The sequence below is a fragment of the Trichosurus vulpecula genome, chromosome 8 (assembly GCF_011100635.1).
Source record: "Trichosurus vulpecula isolate mTriVul1 chromosome 8, mTriVul1.pri, whole genome shotgun sequence".
Taxonomy (NCBI): domain Eukaryota; kingdom Metazoa; phylum Chordata; class Mammalia; order Diprotodontia; family Phalangeridae; genus Trichosurus; species Trichosurus vulpecula.
This window is the reverse complement of record NC_050580.1, coordinates 5528354-5543810: the sequence shown is the minus strand read 5'-3', so window position 1 is coordinate 5543810 and position 15457 is coordinate 5528354. Positions and strand designations below refer to the sequence as shown.

The 15457-nt window shown below is 44.4% G+C and overlaps 1 protein-coding gene across 10 annotated transcripts in view; it reads right to left on the bottom strand.

The window, feature by feature from the left end:
• Positions 1-4736: 4736 nt before the first annotated feature.
• Positions 4737-15457, bottom strand: part of EBF3 (EBF transcription factor 3) — a 148247-nt gene continuing 137526 nt past the window's right edge. For 5 of the 10 annotated variants that reach the window (XM_036735258.1, XM_036735259.1, XM_036735260.1 and 2 more), the window contains 5 exons: positions 11811-11876; positions 11084-11261; positions 9688-9873; positions 9074-9271; positions 4737-5365 (listed from right to left, as the gene is read on the bottom strand). In XM_036735258.1, coding sequence (XP_036591153.1) covers positions 5334-5365; positions 9074-9271; positions 9688-9873; positions 11084-11261; positions 11811-11876 — 660 coding nt within the window. In that variant the 3' untranslated portion in view covers positions 4737-5333. Of the gene's footprint in view, positions 5366-9073; positions 9272-9687; positions 9877-11083; positions 11262-11810; positions 11877-15457 lie in introns of all 10 variants that reach the window. The other 5 variants (XM_036735262.1, XM_036735264.1, XM_036735265.1 and 2 more) reach the window with 3 other exon arrangements.

Sequence of the window (15457 nt, the reverse complement as noted above, 5' to 3'; positions counted from 1 at the left end):
TAATCTCTTGAATATTATCAAAATAAGCCCAGTCTTTACCTCCATGAAATGCTGACAAACTGACCCGGAGGAGACAGACACTCCACAGGTCATCGTATCATGACCAAGTGCCTTTGATGTGTGGACACCCTTGGATGGCAGGCTATAAGTTGGCCATCAACACTGATGAGAACATTGCCGTCTTGAGACAATGCCCAGGGTTCGTGCGTCAGTTCAACGGGATCCCAGCCCAGCCCAGCAGAATTCTGGGCAGCACCTGGCTGTCCTGCCAGAGTGTCCCTGAGGCATCCACATACTCTCCCCCAGCTCGCGGGCGCTTTGCCTTTTTTATTTTCCCCTGTGAAACTTATGGCATCGCATCGGGCGATGACAAACGACCCAAAAAATCAATGTGTAATCTGATTTGAGGTTTTTGATTTCCTCTGATGAGTTTAAGTTTCATTAAAAGCAACCTTATTCAAACATGAAAGAAATCCTTGAAGGGTAAAACAGGGAATTGTCTCAATGAGTATAAAGCCTCCGAACCCTTTTGTGCGGTTTATTCAGTACATTAATTGTGGAGACCAACATGTGGTGTCGGTTGGCAGATGCCCGGTTATCAGGCCCTGGGATCGGCCTGAGGAGGGGGACGGCCCAAGAGCTCACATTCAGAAATCCTTCTTTGGCATATCGACACTTCAGTTATCAACAGCTCTTATCATCTCCTCAGACCTTCATCCCAGGCTGCTGCAGGCGACATATTAAGCTACAAATCAGGGGGCCTGCCTCTGCATTCTCTTAATTGGATGTATTCTCTAGAAAAAATGATCATCAGGGCCTCTTGTCCTGATGAGAAATTGACATTTTCTGACTGATTATTTGGAAGCTCTCTGTGAGGTAGATAAGGCGTCGACTTGTTTTAGAGAAGGACAGCCATTCTTTGAGGGCCTTTTTATTGGTCTAGTTGACCCACTTGATGAGTATGGATTTCATGAGGTCTTTTTCAGCATTTGAACTATAAAAGGTTCAGAATGACACCACCCCTTATAGACAAAAGATAACCTTGCCCTTTGAATATATCGATTCTTTATTAACTAGGCTGTTTAATGCAATGAAATGAGGCATTAGATTGAAGCCCATTCCAAGTGCTTTGAATAATCTTTAAAAGCTTCAAAGACTTGAAAAGGCTGCTCGACAGTAATTGGCAGATATTTTTAGAGACTTTGGTTCTTGCTTGCAATTAGAAATACAAAGATAAAATAATTTCTAGAAGCCTGTGGCCACGGCTGGCACACTTTTTCACACCCGAGCTATAGACACTTGGTGTGTCAGAGGTGGGTAGACATTGCTAGGATCTGCTATCCATAGTAAGAAATGGGCATTTCTCCCCTTGTATTTTTTCCTCCATTGAGGATCTGGCTAATCGTCCAGCTCCTCCTCATTATACAGACCTTTACAAACAGACCTAGAAGGAAGAGTGGCCCAGCATCTTTTGAGCCCCCTTGAGTAAGGGGGAGGGGGACGAGCCAGCCTGGCTGCCTTCAGCCTGCTCCAGGGCTACCCACTCACAATGAAGAGATGGTAAATGGGGAAGAGAGGGGGAAAAGGTATTCGCAAGTCCCTTTCTGTTTTGAATAATTGTTTCCTGTTTTGCTCAGCAGAACAAGTAATTAAGATGACATTTGTGAACACTAATTTAGATCACACTCATGTGTCTGTGCTAGAGAGCTTCAAGCCAAAACATGCAAAGCCAATCTCTCATTCAGTGGAAAATGAAAAAAAAATCCAAATGGCAGTAGAAGCGTGAGCACCGAAAACTTGTATGAGCTGAATGTGGGGCACATAAATGAGAAATCCCACCCTCCTGGCACAGCTCGTTACAAGCAGCACAACGATGCAGAGAGGAGCATCCACCAAGAAGACTGTGCCTTTTGAGATGACTCCTGAGCTCAAAGGGTGAAAAGGCATGTGGAGGCTTTGGGAAGCTGTCAGAGCACCAAGCTCACCAATACACCCTGGTTTTGGTCACCCACAGATGCTCTCCCACCCCACCCCCATGTCGTTCATGGCCTCTGTTGCAGTCACACTTTCTGTGCGTGTTAAGACCTAGGGAGCAAGAGCACAATGGGGGCATCCAGGATCCTGACTTTCCAGGGGAGAAACCAAGATGTTTGCTCATGGGGGTTGCCTTGGGAGAAGAGGGTGGAAGCACATGGGTCTGCCATGTCTTCAAAGCTCCCTCCCATCTGTCAGATTCAGGGATTCCAGGATCTTTTAGCCCAATCTAATTCCAACTGTTATTTAAACAGTCAGGTAGGCATCATCATTCATCTGTTCGTTTTCACAGAAATGAGTAATGTGTTGAGATATTCTATAGCCAGAACTTCCCAAGTATATATGCATGTGTGTGTATCTCCGACCTCCATGTAAAACATAGACAGCCAACATATTGAGTAATAAAAAAAGTATCTTTCCCCTTGGTATTGACGGCATGTCTACAAAGCAGGTAAGGAAAGGGCTGGAGGATTGATAACTTTGGGGAAGGTCATTCTCTGAATCTTATCTACGCCCAGGCATGGCTCTGGTTTCCATCCTTTACAAATGAAACCCCCAATGTGTGTGGGTTTTTGGTGTTTTGTCAGACATTTTTAATAATCAAAACCAGATAAAAGTACTAAAAGTGAAATTCACAGACAAGAAATACTTTAATTAAATATTGTGTAAAATGAACATTTTTATACAGTTAAATATCTGAAAAAATGTACAGATAAAACAATCTTATTGTAGGGTCTTTAACAGGAAAATCTACCATTTAGTGAAGCGTTCAGTTTGGAGACAAGGAAGCGATGGAGAGCTGACTAAGTCATCTAGAACACAAACAGATTGCCGCAGTGATGAGGAAACTGGCAAACTTGCTCAACATGTACACGGGACCTCTTTTTTATTTTTTTTTAAGATCAAAACCTTTACTTAGACAAAATAAAACTGAGGCAATTCAGTTCCAAAGTGACTTCTCAGGCTTTTCCACTTAGCTAAGCCTTAGGAGTGATCACAGCATAAACGTGTAGCATGCACGGGAATGCTGTGATGTACTGTCTCGTTTGTTTTTGTACTCCCTTTAGTAAACATGTTACTAAATGTGCATTTTTGTCCAGAAAGAAAAAAAAAGTCCCTCCTTTTTTGTTGGAAATTTGAATTCTGCTGCATTTGCAAAGCATTTAGTGCAAAGAAAAACAAATCAACCTTTTGGAACCACTATGGATTTGGCACAGGGAGGCACAATATATTCAGGAGGTCATTCCAGTTTAAAAAGTCCAGCCATCGCTGTTGGGTCATACTACAAAAATGTTCTGTAAAAAAAAAAAATATATAAAAATTCCACATGACCTTGGCTTCCTCCGAAACCATGGCTAGGGAGGAGTGCAGGGGGGAAGAGGGTGCATATCGCAGCAGAAACGGACACACAAAGGAGCTACAGGACTAGACACCGGGTTTGTGCTTTTTCTTTCTTTTTTTTTTAACGCAGTAAATTGTTCCAAATGAAGTTGTGGTTAACAACTGTGGTGTAAGCCCGTGATAAAACAGCACAGAGATTCGTCAGAGAAGTCCACTTTTAAGGCATCAGAGAAGTTAATGTGGCAAACATTGGAATTAAAACATCGGAAGTAAATTTTATTTTAAACTTTAGGCTCTGAATTTTTCCAGTAAACACAGTTCAGCTATGTGGCAAAGTCATGGGTGGCAGCTAAAAGTGACTTTTTACATTCTACAAAAAAGAAAAGAATTAGGACAGCCACGAGTGGGAGTCCCGATGGGGAGCCCCCAGCGCTGCTGCATCACATGCACGTAGTCTACGAGTATTCATCACAGCCAGCTGGCACGACTTTGTTTTGACTATACAACAAACAACTTTTTCCCCAAAATTATTTGTTCAGATAACTTAAAAATAATATAAAAATAAACAATGAATTTTGACTTTTCCTCAAAATAAAAAAAATGGATGGAAAGTCTAAACAAGAGCAAGAGTTCGGCAGCAAAAATAAAACGTAAAGACACGGACCCCTCCAAAGGAAACTGAGGCAGCCGGCATCTATTCTTGGCTTAATGCTGAGAACCTTCAGCATCACGATACCGGGCCAGGATGAAACCAATACACATGGGAAGAAATCAAAGGATGGGCAAAGCAATGTACAAAATCTCAAAGATAAATACAATATTTATAATTGATATGTTACAAAATAAAGTCCCTTCGTGACTGCAAGTGTGTATGTGAGAGGAACTGTTACGATGAGGAGACGGCTTTACTCCTTATCAGGCCCATAAGGAATAAAACGTGCTTTCTAAATAGTTAAGTGGATTTGAAAAAAATTCAAGACAAGTGTATAAATATTTAGCTACAACTTTGGCAAAATCACAAAAGTCTACCATTTTATAACCACATACAAAACACATTAGGGAAGAAGGAGCTAGAAGTCAAAAGGACAATTTTCTGGTACAAGAAACAGACTCCACAGTAGTAGCCTAAGAATGCAACAGTTTTATACAGGGCTAGCAAAAGTTGAAAAAATGTGGCAGATCACACTTGCTTAACAGGAAGCTCTAGTAGTGGAAGTACATTTGAACCAACAGACGACAGTGGCCCTTTGTTCTCTGTCAGTGCGCTCATCAAAGGCAAGAGAGTTTAATATCAAAGGTACGACCGCTAACTACAATAAGTTACAAAGTTCCATTTCATTTCATTAAGATGAAGTTAAGCAACGCCAAACCCTCCCTCCCTCCCTGCCACCCCCAGTTTCTCCTAATCATAGTCATCGTTTTTTTTTTTCGTTTTTTCCAGTTTGATGGCTCATACCTCCTTGGCCCCCTTTGTTCACCACAAAAAAATATTTCACATTATAGAGCTACACAACCATCGTGAATCGAGTGATGAGGACAGCAAAATGTTCTGAGGCATTTCTCATCAGTGTTTCATGAAACCCCGAATGGTGCATCCACAAAGTTTCTCCCCACACAGAGCAAGTACGAGACAGAGCCAAGACGGAATTGGAAACTTTATACAAAATAGGGGTTGCTTTGCTTTTGTTTTTCTCCTTATTCTTCAGAACTGAGAAATGTGAAAAGATGAGAAAAGTTCAGTCAATAAATGGAATTGTTCGTGAAGAAGTAGGTTGTTTGCATGTCGATTCTCAAGAGTTTAAATAAAATCTTTAAACAAAGTCTTTTTCTGTAGCATTTCAATCGGTGCTGATTTGTCTTGAAGATACTGTTTCCATCAGCATGTCTTAATAAACTAAACTTGTCCCCTGAAGCCCGTCCTTCGATGCTTGATGCTACGTAGGTAAACAAAAGTGACCTTACATGGGAGGGACCACGAGCCCAGACATAGCTGAAAAAGAAACAGAGACAAGAGACAAAAGCACACATTGTCATTAACAGCAAGGACAGGAGAAAGCAGGTCCACTCCGAGGGGGTCAGGGGACAAGGTGGAGCTACAGCATGGTCTCTTTGTGGTGAGACTCGTATGCAAGTACAAGGGACATTCTTCTCCCCTCAGCTGGTAGAACGCTGGCGTTGGGGTCAGAGAGACAGGTTCAAATCTCATCTCAGACATGAGGACCCTGGGCTGGTCACATAGCCTTTCTCATCTGCAAAGTGGGAATGGTAACAGTACCTACCTCACAGAGCTGTCATGAGGCCCAGACAAGATCATATCTGTAAAGTACTTTGGAAACCTTTACCACTGTGATTATAAATATCCATTTGGTAAAGAGAGACAGCTGGAGGAGCTGCTGGCACAAAGTCTCTCTCTTTCTCTCATCCGTAGGTTGGGTATCCATGTGGGCATGGGACATGGGGGAAATCCAGTGAAGGGACCCTTCTACCACGACCCCCAAAGACTTCTCTCCAAATGAGAAGAGGATGCTGATATTTTTGGGGTGCAGGCATCCTGCTTCCTCCCACACATGTGACATTTCTGTTAGCGTTTTGTTAATGGCAAACAGAGGCCCAGACTCCCCAGGGACTGCCACTGTTGACAGCTGAGAAACAACATGGTCACTTCTGGTAATGTCAGACAAGGCCAGCTTACTTTGCCCGGCAAGGACCAGACACTTCTCAAGTTTCCAAATCAAAATCAGCCTAACCTCAGTTTCTCTCCACCTTACCCTGACCCCCCAAGTCAGTCCTAAGTGGCAAAACTCAATTTTGACATTCTGTTAATTGTCCTTTCTTATAATGGTTGTTCAGTTCCCTGAATCAAGGGCTCTCAAAGATTAAGGTCAAGGCCAGGCTGCACACCTGCCTTGGAATCCACAGATCCATGCCAGAAAAGAGGCAACATTAATTTCTCTCTCTCTCTCTCTCTCTCTCTCTCTCTCTCTCTCTCCTCTCTCTCTCTCTCTCTCCCTCTCTCTCTCTCTCTCTGTCTTAAATAAACAAACACTTATGGATTGAAATGCCAAGTGCCCCTGATTCTTTCAAGTTAACCGCTTGGTAGGAATGTAATTTAGAGTGTCTTAACTTCAGTGTGGTTTAATTTTTGTCAGAATGATATTTCTCATTAATTTATGCATAACAGATATTAATACACTTGTTCGTGTAGCGATGTGGGCTTCAATTTCTCAGTTCATTAATTTCAACAATATTAATTTATTTCAGACTCACCGTTACAACTCATGTATGTACACACTCCTGATGCGATCTCATCAGCAGGCACTAAGGTGGTGAGGTAGCGAGGGGTTGAGGGCTCTGGGTGATTTGGGCTGTCTGCTATGGAGCTAGGATGGGCTCGGAAGGCTCCTTCCTAACCTCCATTAAGCTTTCCTAATGCTCTAGCAGGAACTGGGAAAATTGGAGCCTTTGAAAGCCCTGAGAATGTTCAGGCCCCTCCTTCCCTTTCCCAACTTTTCCTAAACTGTTAGAAGAAGAAAAAGAAGATATAACAGTGTCCTGGAAAGTGGCAGTTGGGTCAGATAGGCTTTCCACCTGGAGGAACACATTCCAAGAATGGATTCTGATGATGTCATTTGTCGCTAAGGGCTTGGTGAAGATGAAAATACTAACGCAGGAATTCTCCGTTTTTGCCAGGCAACTGTGACATGGGGGCTGCAGGCAACCCGTAGCAAATGCCCATTAAAAATGTTGCATTCCATAAAGGGATGAGGCCATGTCAGGGGGAGCCAAGCACGTAGCTGGGAGCATGGGAACCATTCTTGGAGGGAAGGAAGGTCTGGCCACTGCCTCCCTCCCAGCTGTCACCTAAAACCAGCCCGAATTATTCAGCTGCTACTTGAGCCCATCTTAAATGCAACCCTGAAATGGCAAGACTGGGATAGAGCTGATGGTGTGGTCCATTCTGGCCACTGTCAGGAATGACCAGGCCTTCCTAAGCCTTATGGTTTCTGAAGTCCACTGTTACAAAAGAAAAAGGACTCAATAGCGTCTGGCCAAACTAACAATCAGAACAGCTAGGTGATCAGATGGACCTCTTAGGTCTGTGGGGTGACTGGCCTGACTTCATGGCTTTTTCCCCCTCCTGAGAGAAGAGGAGATGCCTTGGAAGGAGCCCCACTAAGCTCTAGACCCTCCTATACTGTCTGCTGCCTGGGGTGGCAACAGATGTGGCCAGGGGACAATACATACAGCTCTCTGGACCAATCAATGCATACACTTCCCTGGTATGTGGACAGCCTTGGTCTTTGATGCCATGAAAACAGATCCTCCACACCCTTCCCTAAGAACGTTTCAGAGGCCACACCAACAATGTCAGCCTGAGTAATTTGATTTGGGGGGAGAGAAAAAGGTTTCTGGCCCTTTACTATTCTTCTGAGTGGCTGAACGGATAAAGTTGGACATGTCATTTATGGTGGAGGAATCAGTAAGGTATCACCTTAGAGCTTGCCACCAGCCACTCATCTCTCAAACTGGACACAGCTGCTGGCAGAGGCAGTGGCCAGCACCCGGCGTCAGAGATTTCCAATTTCATCTGTTTAAAATGGCAATATTGAAACCAAGCTTTAGTGTCGGACCCAGCGGGGAAGGGCAAATGTCGTGCCACTAAATCGTTCAAGCTGAGAACATCCCAAGTTCTGGACAGATGCCCTGATCAGCTCCTATGCCTTGGAAGCAGGATGCTGCCTTGCCATGTCACAGGGCACAGGTGCCTGTTTCAGTAACTAACATCAATAATGTTCTCACCCGTCCTTCGACTGTGCTTTTCTTCATGGGATCTTTTAAACGTTTGGGTAGGAAAAAAGTCAGAACCTTGCGTCCACTGAACCAAAACAAACCAGAAGGATTAAGTGTACATGTAGGAATTAAAATAAGGACCATAGACATCGACAGAGGTAGAAGAGGCCTAAGAAATCATTGAATCCAATGTCCTCACCTCGTAGGTGAGGTAACTAAGGCACAGAGAGGTTCAGTGATTTATCCAAGGTCACACAGCTAGGAAGGATTGTAGAATTATGAGATCATAGACATAGAGATGAAAGAGACTGTGGAGGTCCCAGGTGGTCAGAGAGGGGATGCCAAGTCTAGCATGTTATCCCCTACACCATGCAATATGTCACTGCTAGAAGATCAGTGGAGGCAGTGGCAGTAATGCAATGCATTATGGGATGGAGCAAGAACTCAGGGCAAAGAGGATCAGATCTAGAATCAAGTGACCTGGGTCCCGATCCTGGCCTCATCACTTACTACCTGTGACCTTGGGCAAGCCTTGGTCTCCTCATCTGAGAAATGAAGGGGTTGAACCAGATGGCCTCTGAGGTCCCTTCCAGCTCTCAGTCGATGATCCATTGAGATTCCGAGAAACAGGTCAGTGACAAACCCAGCTTTGTTTCCAAACAGAAGATGGAAAACCTTCAGAGGCAGCATTGGGTACAAAATTCAGTTGTGCTCTCTGACTCCAAAGACGCGGGTGCAACTAGCTTTAAAGATGTCCCCTGGTTGACTTGTTCACCTGCCTCATTTCAGTCTTGACTATGGCCATGCCATCCGATGCCCTTGGACAGCACCCAATCGCCCACATGTGGAATGAAGCCAACCCCCACCCACCCACCGGGCAGAGACGTCTCCCAGAGCCCCCACTCACCTTGAAGGCCGTTCCCGTTTGCGCTGGTGCACGATGGCGGAGGAGAAGCTTGGGGCCTGACGACTGGAGCAAAGGCGCTCTTTTGTTTCACTGCAGAGATGACATTGGCAGGTGAGAATGAGAAAATGCCGTGCGTACTGCTACAGTTTGAAGGGAGGGTGACCGAAGAGGCTGCCATGGTAGGGCTTGACGGTACTACTGCAACAAAGCAAAGAGAATCAGGACTCAGCTTGAGGTCTGTGCGCGGCAAACACGGACAAAGAGAGTCATATAAGGCCTCGCCCGCCTCGTAAGAGATCGAGAAAAGGAAACGGGAAAAAAACATGACACTTTCTTGGCTTGGCCACTCTCTGGATAACAGGCAAACTCTTTGGTGTTGGACTTTGGTTACAAATTGCGCAGCCCAATTCTTTGGTTTGGTGTCATGCGACTACGCTGGGTAGAACGCATTGGAAATCAATTTCTTAGAGCCATTTTTTATGTCCAGCCTCCAGAGTCACCCCCTCCTTTTATCCAGTAGCTCACATCATAGAAAAATCAAGACAAGGCAAGTGTTGGGGTTCGGTAGGAAAAATGAATCTGCGCGATGACGCGTTACAAAAACAGACACTTACTGCCGTAAGGAGAGTTAGCTGAGGAGCCATTTAGAAATCCGGGAGAGCCAGGGACGCCTAGATTGGGCATGCCGGCATTTCCGTATCCATTCATGCTATTGCTCACTGTGTTGTAATTGGACTGCTGGGGTGTACTGCTGGGAACGTATCCTCGCGGGGAAACACTGCTTGTATTGCGGCTGTAGCCTACTGTTAAGAGCCACCCCCCCCACAAAAATCACGTTATTATTGGTGATACGCACTTGGGGGGGGCTTCCCCGCGAACCTACACCACAGAGTAGACATTTTTAATTGATCGCACCGCCTTGTTACTGCACTATCAACCCTCGCAGCTGAAGATAACCTTATCACGCCAACCCTGCCTAAAGTTGTCTCTCCTCGGGCTGAGACAGTCAACCAAGCTCTCTTCGATCCAGTTGTGTCAGGTGCCTTCACGTTTATCTTTAGTAGCAATTATCAACAGGCTTGATTCCTGGTTTGTACCAACACACCGGATGAACTTTCAGCCCTCCCAGACCTTCAAATGCCATCGCTGACAGGAAAAAACTTGTTTGTTCCAGGGATCTTGCCTTAAAAGGTTGTTTTGGGGTCTTCATTCTAATGGTTGATATTTTTATCGTAAGGCTGGTAAGCACATATTTCATTAAGGGGAGCAGGAGTAACAATGGTAGCAAGCCTGCTGACCCCAAGGGGGATAACTAACTTCCCAGGGACCATGGCTATCAGATATTACCTGAGTTGTTTTGGGAGTGGAGAGAGGACAAGGATGATATGGTGCGTAGTGTCTGCAAATATTTCGAAGAGAAAAGCTAAGGGAGATAGCCTACGAGTGTTTCCTATGGTTGATATATTTAACAGAAGAGGCAGGGGGCAAATGCAGAGTTTTGTTGTCAAGAAAAGAAAGTCTAAGGGTAAGTGCGTGGGCCTACTCAGGTCATTTCTTCCCTCCAGATCCTAAGAGATGATAACACAAACCCTGTTATACTGGTATCAAAAAGTTATGGGTGACTTCAATAATGATTCTCTACTTTATCGACTACCTAGAAAACAAAGCTATGTAAGATTGTCTTCAAGAAAATTTCTGGCAAACCATGTTTAACCATGTAACAGACCAACATGCATTAATTGTAATGTCATTAAAACTTAGACTCAAGTTCCCTTACACAGAAAACACCGTGCTGAGTAGCAGTTTTAGAGCTGACTCTTAGTTCTACTAGGTTCATCCCAACGGGGGGGGGGGGGGGGGGAAGAAAGGAAGTATTGGGTCCCCCGTATTCAACAACTACACTGACTAATTTTGGGTTCAACCATGGGGATAAGGCCCATCTCTAGCATTAATGAACTCCAAGAGTCCATGGGGGCTTGAGGAGAGCTTCACCCTTGTCCGAATACATACCTTGATCGTTGGCTTGTGATGTCTCTGAGACATTCACTGCGAGCTGGCTGCTGAAGGAGTTCACTCCCATCATACCAGTGTGTGCTGGAGTATTGGCAAGGGCAGGAATCTGGTTGTGGTTACGCGGCACACTGTATAATGCTTCAGCGATGTCAGCTGCTCTTTTCAGGATGATCTCCTAGGACAGGGATGGAACAGGTTCCTTACACGGCCTCTCTCCTGCTGCCGCTCCATTTAGGAATCCTGCTACAGGCTATGAACTGACATCCTGTAACTCTGTGTGTTGGCCCATGCCAGTGATGAAGATGGCCACACAGCACTGAACCAGCCTTCTTCTCCCAATGCCTCCAGGGATATGAAGGAGAGTATGAACCCACTGTTGCTGGGGACATTTTTTTTAAGACATGAAAACTAACTTCATGGGGATCATGGCTAGAGTCTATTACCCCAAGGCTACAAATTCTGCTGTATCCACTCACTGGCTTGGCTCAGCAAACTTCCTTATGACTTCCCATTAGCCACAGTATATTTTGGACTAAGTTCAAGGTTATCCTCTCTCCTTAATGATTGGTTATGCTTTTGGCACCCTATGCTCAACTGTCCTTCCTGACTAAAACAATGGGGAAGGGGAAGGGATTTCCTTAGTGCCCATCGGGTGGCTTGCACCAAATGCCCTTGTATCAAAGGGTGCCCAAGTGGGATCCTATGAAGGGCATCAGAGTCTTACCTGGTTGTTGTGGGGCATTCCATACAGGGCTTCCACAAGGTCAGCTGCTCGCTTCAGTAATACTTCCTAAAGGAAAAGTAAACTCTGGTTTATGTCACTGCAAGTGCTAGCTAAGGTCTCCTGTTCCTTTTCAGAAGAGTCTGCATGTTTATGGTCACATCTGCCACTGAAAGGGACCGATAAACTGAGCAAACTGGACCCATGCTACCCCGTGCTATTGTCAGACTCGGGCCAGGTAGAGACCCGAAGGGAAGGTCCTGTTACACCATGGCACATGCCTGTGCCTTCACGTCAGAGTTAGACATCCAGCTGTTGCCTGATGATTGACGAGCCAAGGGGTCTGCTGGGGTGGGGGCAAACACTGCCTGTGCCATGCTGGCGCTTGCTGCTGGGTGCGGGAATCAGTGCCGGAGGTTTAATGATGTAGTCTTTTGGGTATTAAACAAACAAACACACACAGTGGAGATAGGAAAAGCGCAGGCACAGCCACGTTTGCCTGTTAATTCCTAGCACTTTAGTGGCGAAGAACAATAAGTAATTTTCCATATCTTAATTAAACTGGCAGAGTCCTTAAAGACAACATCTCACCCCTAATTCATGCCCCAAATTTGCGAGTGAGTTCAATGCTTAGTCCTCTTTATTTTGAACAATAAAGTGAATTAACTTGGGTTAATCTAGTTCTTTCATAATGACATTAAGAAATTTTTCAATTAACCTCTTTGACTGCATGTTGTAAAGGACTTCATAAATGACTTCACATTCCGAGAGTGTTGAGTACTTGTGCCTGGGGGCATGGATGCACTGAATTTTGTCTTATCCATGTCTGCACGCCTACCTCCAGCTTTACCATGGTGAGGATTAATCCAGAGTTTGGTTAATTTTAAATACAAATGGGCTTCATTTTATCATTTCTTTTTTGGGGGGTACCTTGAGCCATCAGAAAATATCTGTCTTTAAGCTGAGGGCCGCCCCCCAAACATTTCCTGCTGTCGTAGGCACTGGTTTAGGGTTGATTTCCAACCCTTGAAAATGAGCCGAGATATCTGAAACTAAAATTATGCAGATATGAAAGTTTGCTTTTTTTGAGGTTCAGGAAAAAAAAGGAAGATTGGACATTCGAGTAAGTCCCTCATGGCAGGAGGTGGTGCTACCAAACTACCTAGCTTTGAAGGGTAACCAGGCTCCATTTCTGCGACCAAGCTGTGGGTGTCAGCCTCTCATCCTCACGAGGGGCTACCAAAGTTTTCTAGCTGAGATGGAGGGTTCAGGCTGTCGAGTAGGGCAAGCATCTCCTGGCCTAGGACCCCCTGGCAGCACTGCAAGTGCATCATCTCACAGTTTGGGGAGGCTGAGCCAAACAGTCTGAACATCTTAATGCAAATCTATCCCATTGTCTAGTGATAAGCGGCACTGTCATGACTTCCACTATGAAATGTGTGCTGCTTTTGAAAAGGTGGTGACTGACTATGAAGCCCTAAGCCTGGTTCATTGTTTCTCTCATCTCTCTGAACATCCCACTTCTGGATTCTTTATTTATCAAGATTAATCACTGTCGGCCTCACTTCTTGTGCCCGCCATACGTTCATAGGAGCAGCACTTAATCCTGAAAGTTGCCGGATGGATGGCTCTTACAATGGGCATTTACCTCTGAAATGGGTGTCTCTGCTTGATGTTGCATGCATCTAGTTTGCATACAAATAAAGAATTATACTTGTCAGGAAGCAGGTATAATCAATGAAAGGCGCAGCTGTCTTAATCAGGTTTCGTTAGCCCGAGCGGCTCTCGGTGAGCAAGATAAAGTGTTTTTCAGAGGTGTTAATAATTACTCATAATCTCTCCTATCATACCCGAAGACTTTTTACATGCCTTTCAATTTTAAGCAACGATTAAAGCAATTAAGATGACCGCGTGTACAAGCGATTTTTCATTCCCAGAAAATATCCTCCACCTACTTGTCCATATGGTCCTTCTCAATTGGAACATAAGGATAGTTTAGGAAAATGACGTCTGCTCTTATCCCTAATCTGCCTATTACTGGATAGTATCTTAACTAATGAACCTGACTTTCAAAGCCGCTCTTAAGTGGTGGTCTTGTCATATCAGAGAGACACCAAACGTGGAAGCCAATCAGTCAAGGATGCTTTGAACAAGTTTGTTTTCCAATCTGCGGCGCGGCGCTTCTGCACACTGCCTCACGCTGTGAATACGATTAGCGCCCAATGGGCTTGGAAACGCAGCGCCAGGGATATTTCTCCGGCACTGCCATAAGTGTAATTGGCTGCCTTTCAATAGGACATAACAGACTTCCAGTTAAATGGAAACTATTAAACCTCAAATGATTTCTGCCGTTGTTTCCTGACAAATGTACAGTTTTATGATGATGAGTATGCCGCCTTGTACAGTGGACGGCCGCGATTTGAATATCCGTGATTATTCACATGCCCGCTCCTCGAGAACGGTATATATCACCACAGTTAAAAGAGGTAACCAAGGTGATGTTGCTGCAGGTGCTAATGTCATTATAAAACTGTAAAGCAATTATTCTGTTAGTTCTTGCCTGGGGTTATGAATACATTGAAGAGTACAGAGCCATTAGATGTAGCTACTTCAAAAAGCGGGAAAAGAAGATGAATTTTAATGCCTGGGTAATTGCTCAACATGACCGCATTCCTAATAAATTTTTGTATATTAGAAAAAGAAAGCATGGAATATATTTGTGTATGATGCATGAAACAGACAAAACACAAATGAAATGCATGCAATTAATTTGCCGGGAAAATCATTCTCAGCCTGTGTCCTCTAATAAATATTATTTGTTAGAGCCCCTTTCCATGCGTACCACAGGACTTGGGTTCTCTCCCCCAGCCCCGCCCTGCTTTCATTTTTCTCACTATTCTGTGTTTTAGCCTTGATTAGATTGTTTCCAATAAGGCTTAAAAAGAATGAGAATTCCTTAGTCTCTGATCACTTAGAAATGTCATCCCTTGCAATCTCTGTTTTTGCCACATGACCGTCTCTTGGTATCGCCTTTATTTTCCTTCCTGCCTTTATTTTTGTCTATACCATTTGCTTATTTCTGCCACTCCCCCAGGATGAAGCAGCTCATTGTGGATGCTCCTGAAAATGAGGAGGTAAACTTCAATCCTGGGCCAACTCCTTTTCTCTGTAGCAACATCATTAGTGTTCATTCAAAACAATACACGGGCGATGTATCGGCTTTCTGTCGTGGCACAATTACCCATCAAACCACGTGCATTACGGGGCTTCAAAAAAAATTGCTGCAAAAATCAATATTGTGGTAATATTATCAAGTGTAGGGTGAAGTCATGGCGGGAGGAGCACTCATGGGCCCAGCCTTATGGAAAGCCACACTTTCCATCTGCAGAAGCCCAGGGCCTCACACACCTATTATTTTTTCTCTCTCTCTCTGCTTGTGACACTTAAGGCTGATTTTCTTTATTCCATTTCTTTTTTCATTCAAAATGTATGTTAAGGCCAATTGCTGTTTTACTTAGGAGCCGCTCTGACCCTTGTAAACCAACCTCAGACGGCTGGCTTAACGATGATGAATCACTTGACAGTTTAATTTACATGCCGCTGAACTCCACATTTGGGTCCATTAGAACAAAATCAAATATTTATGTTGT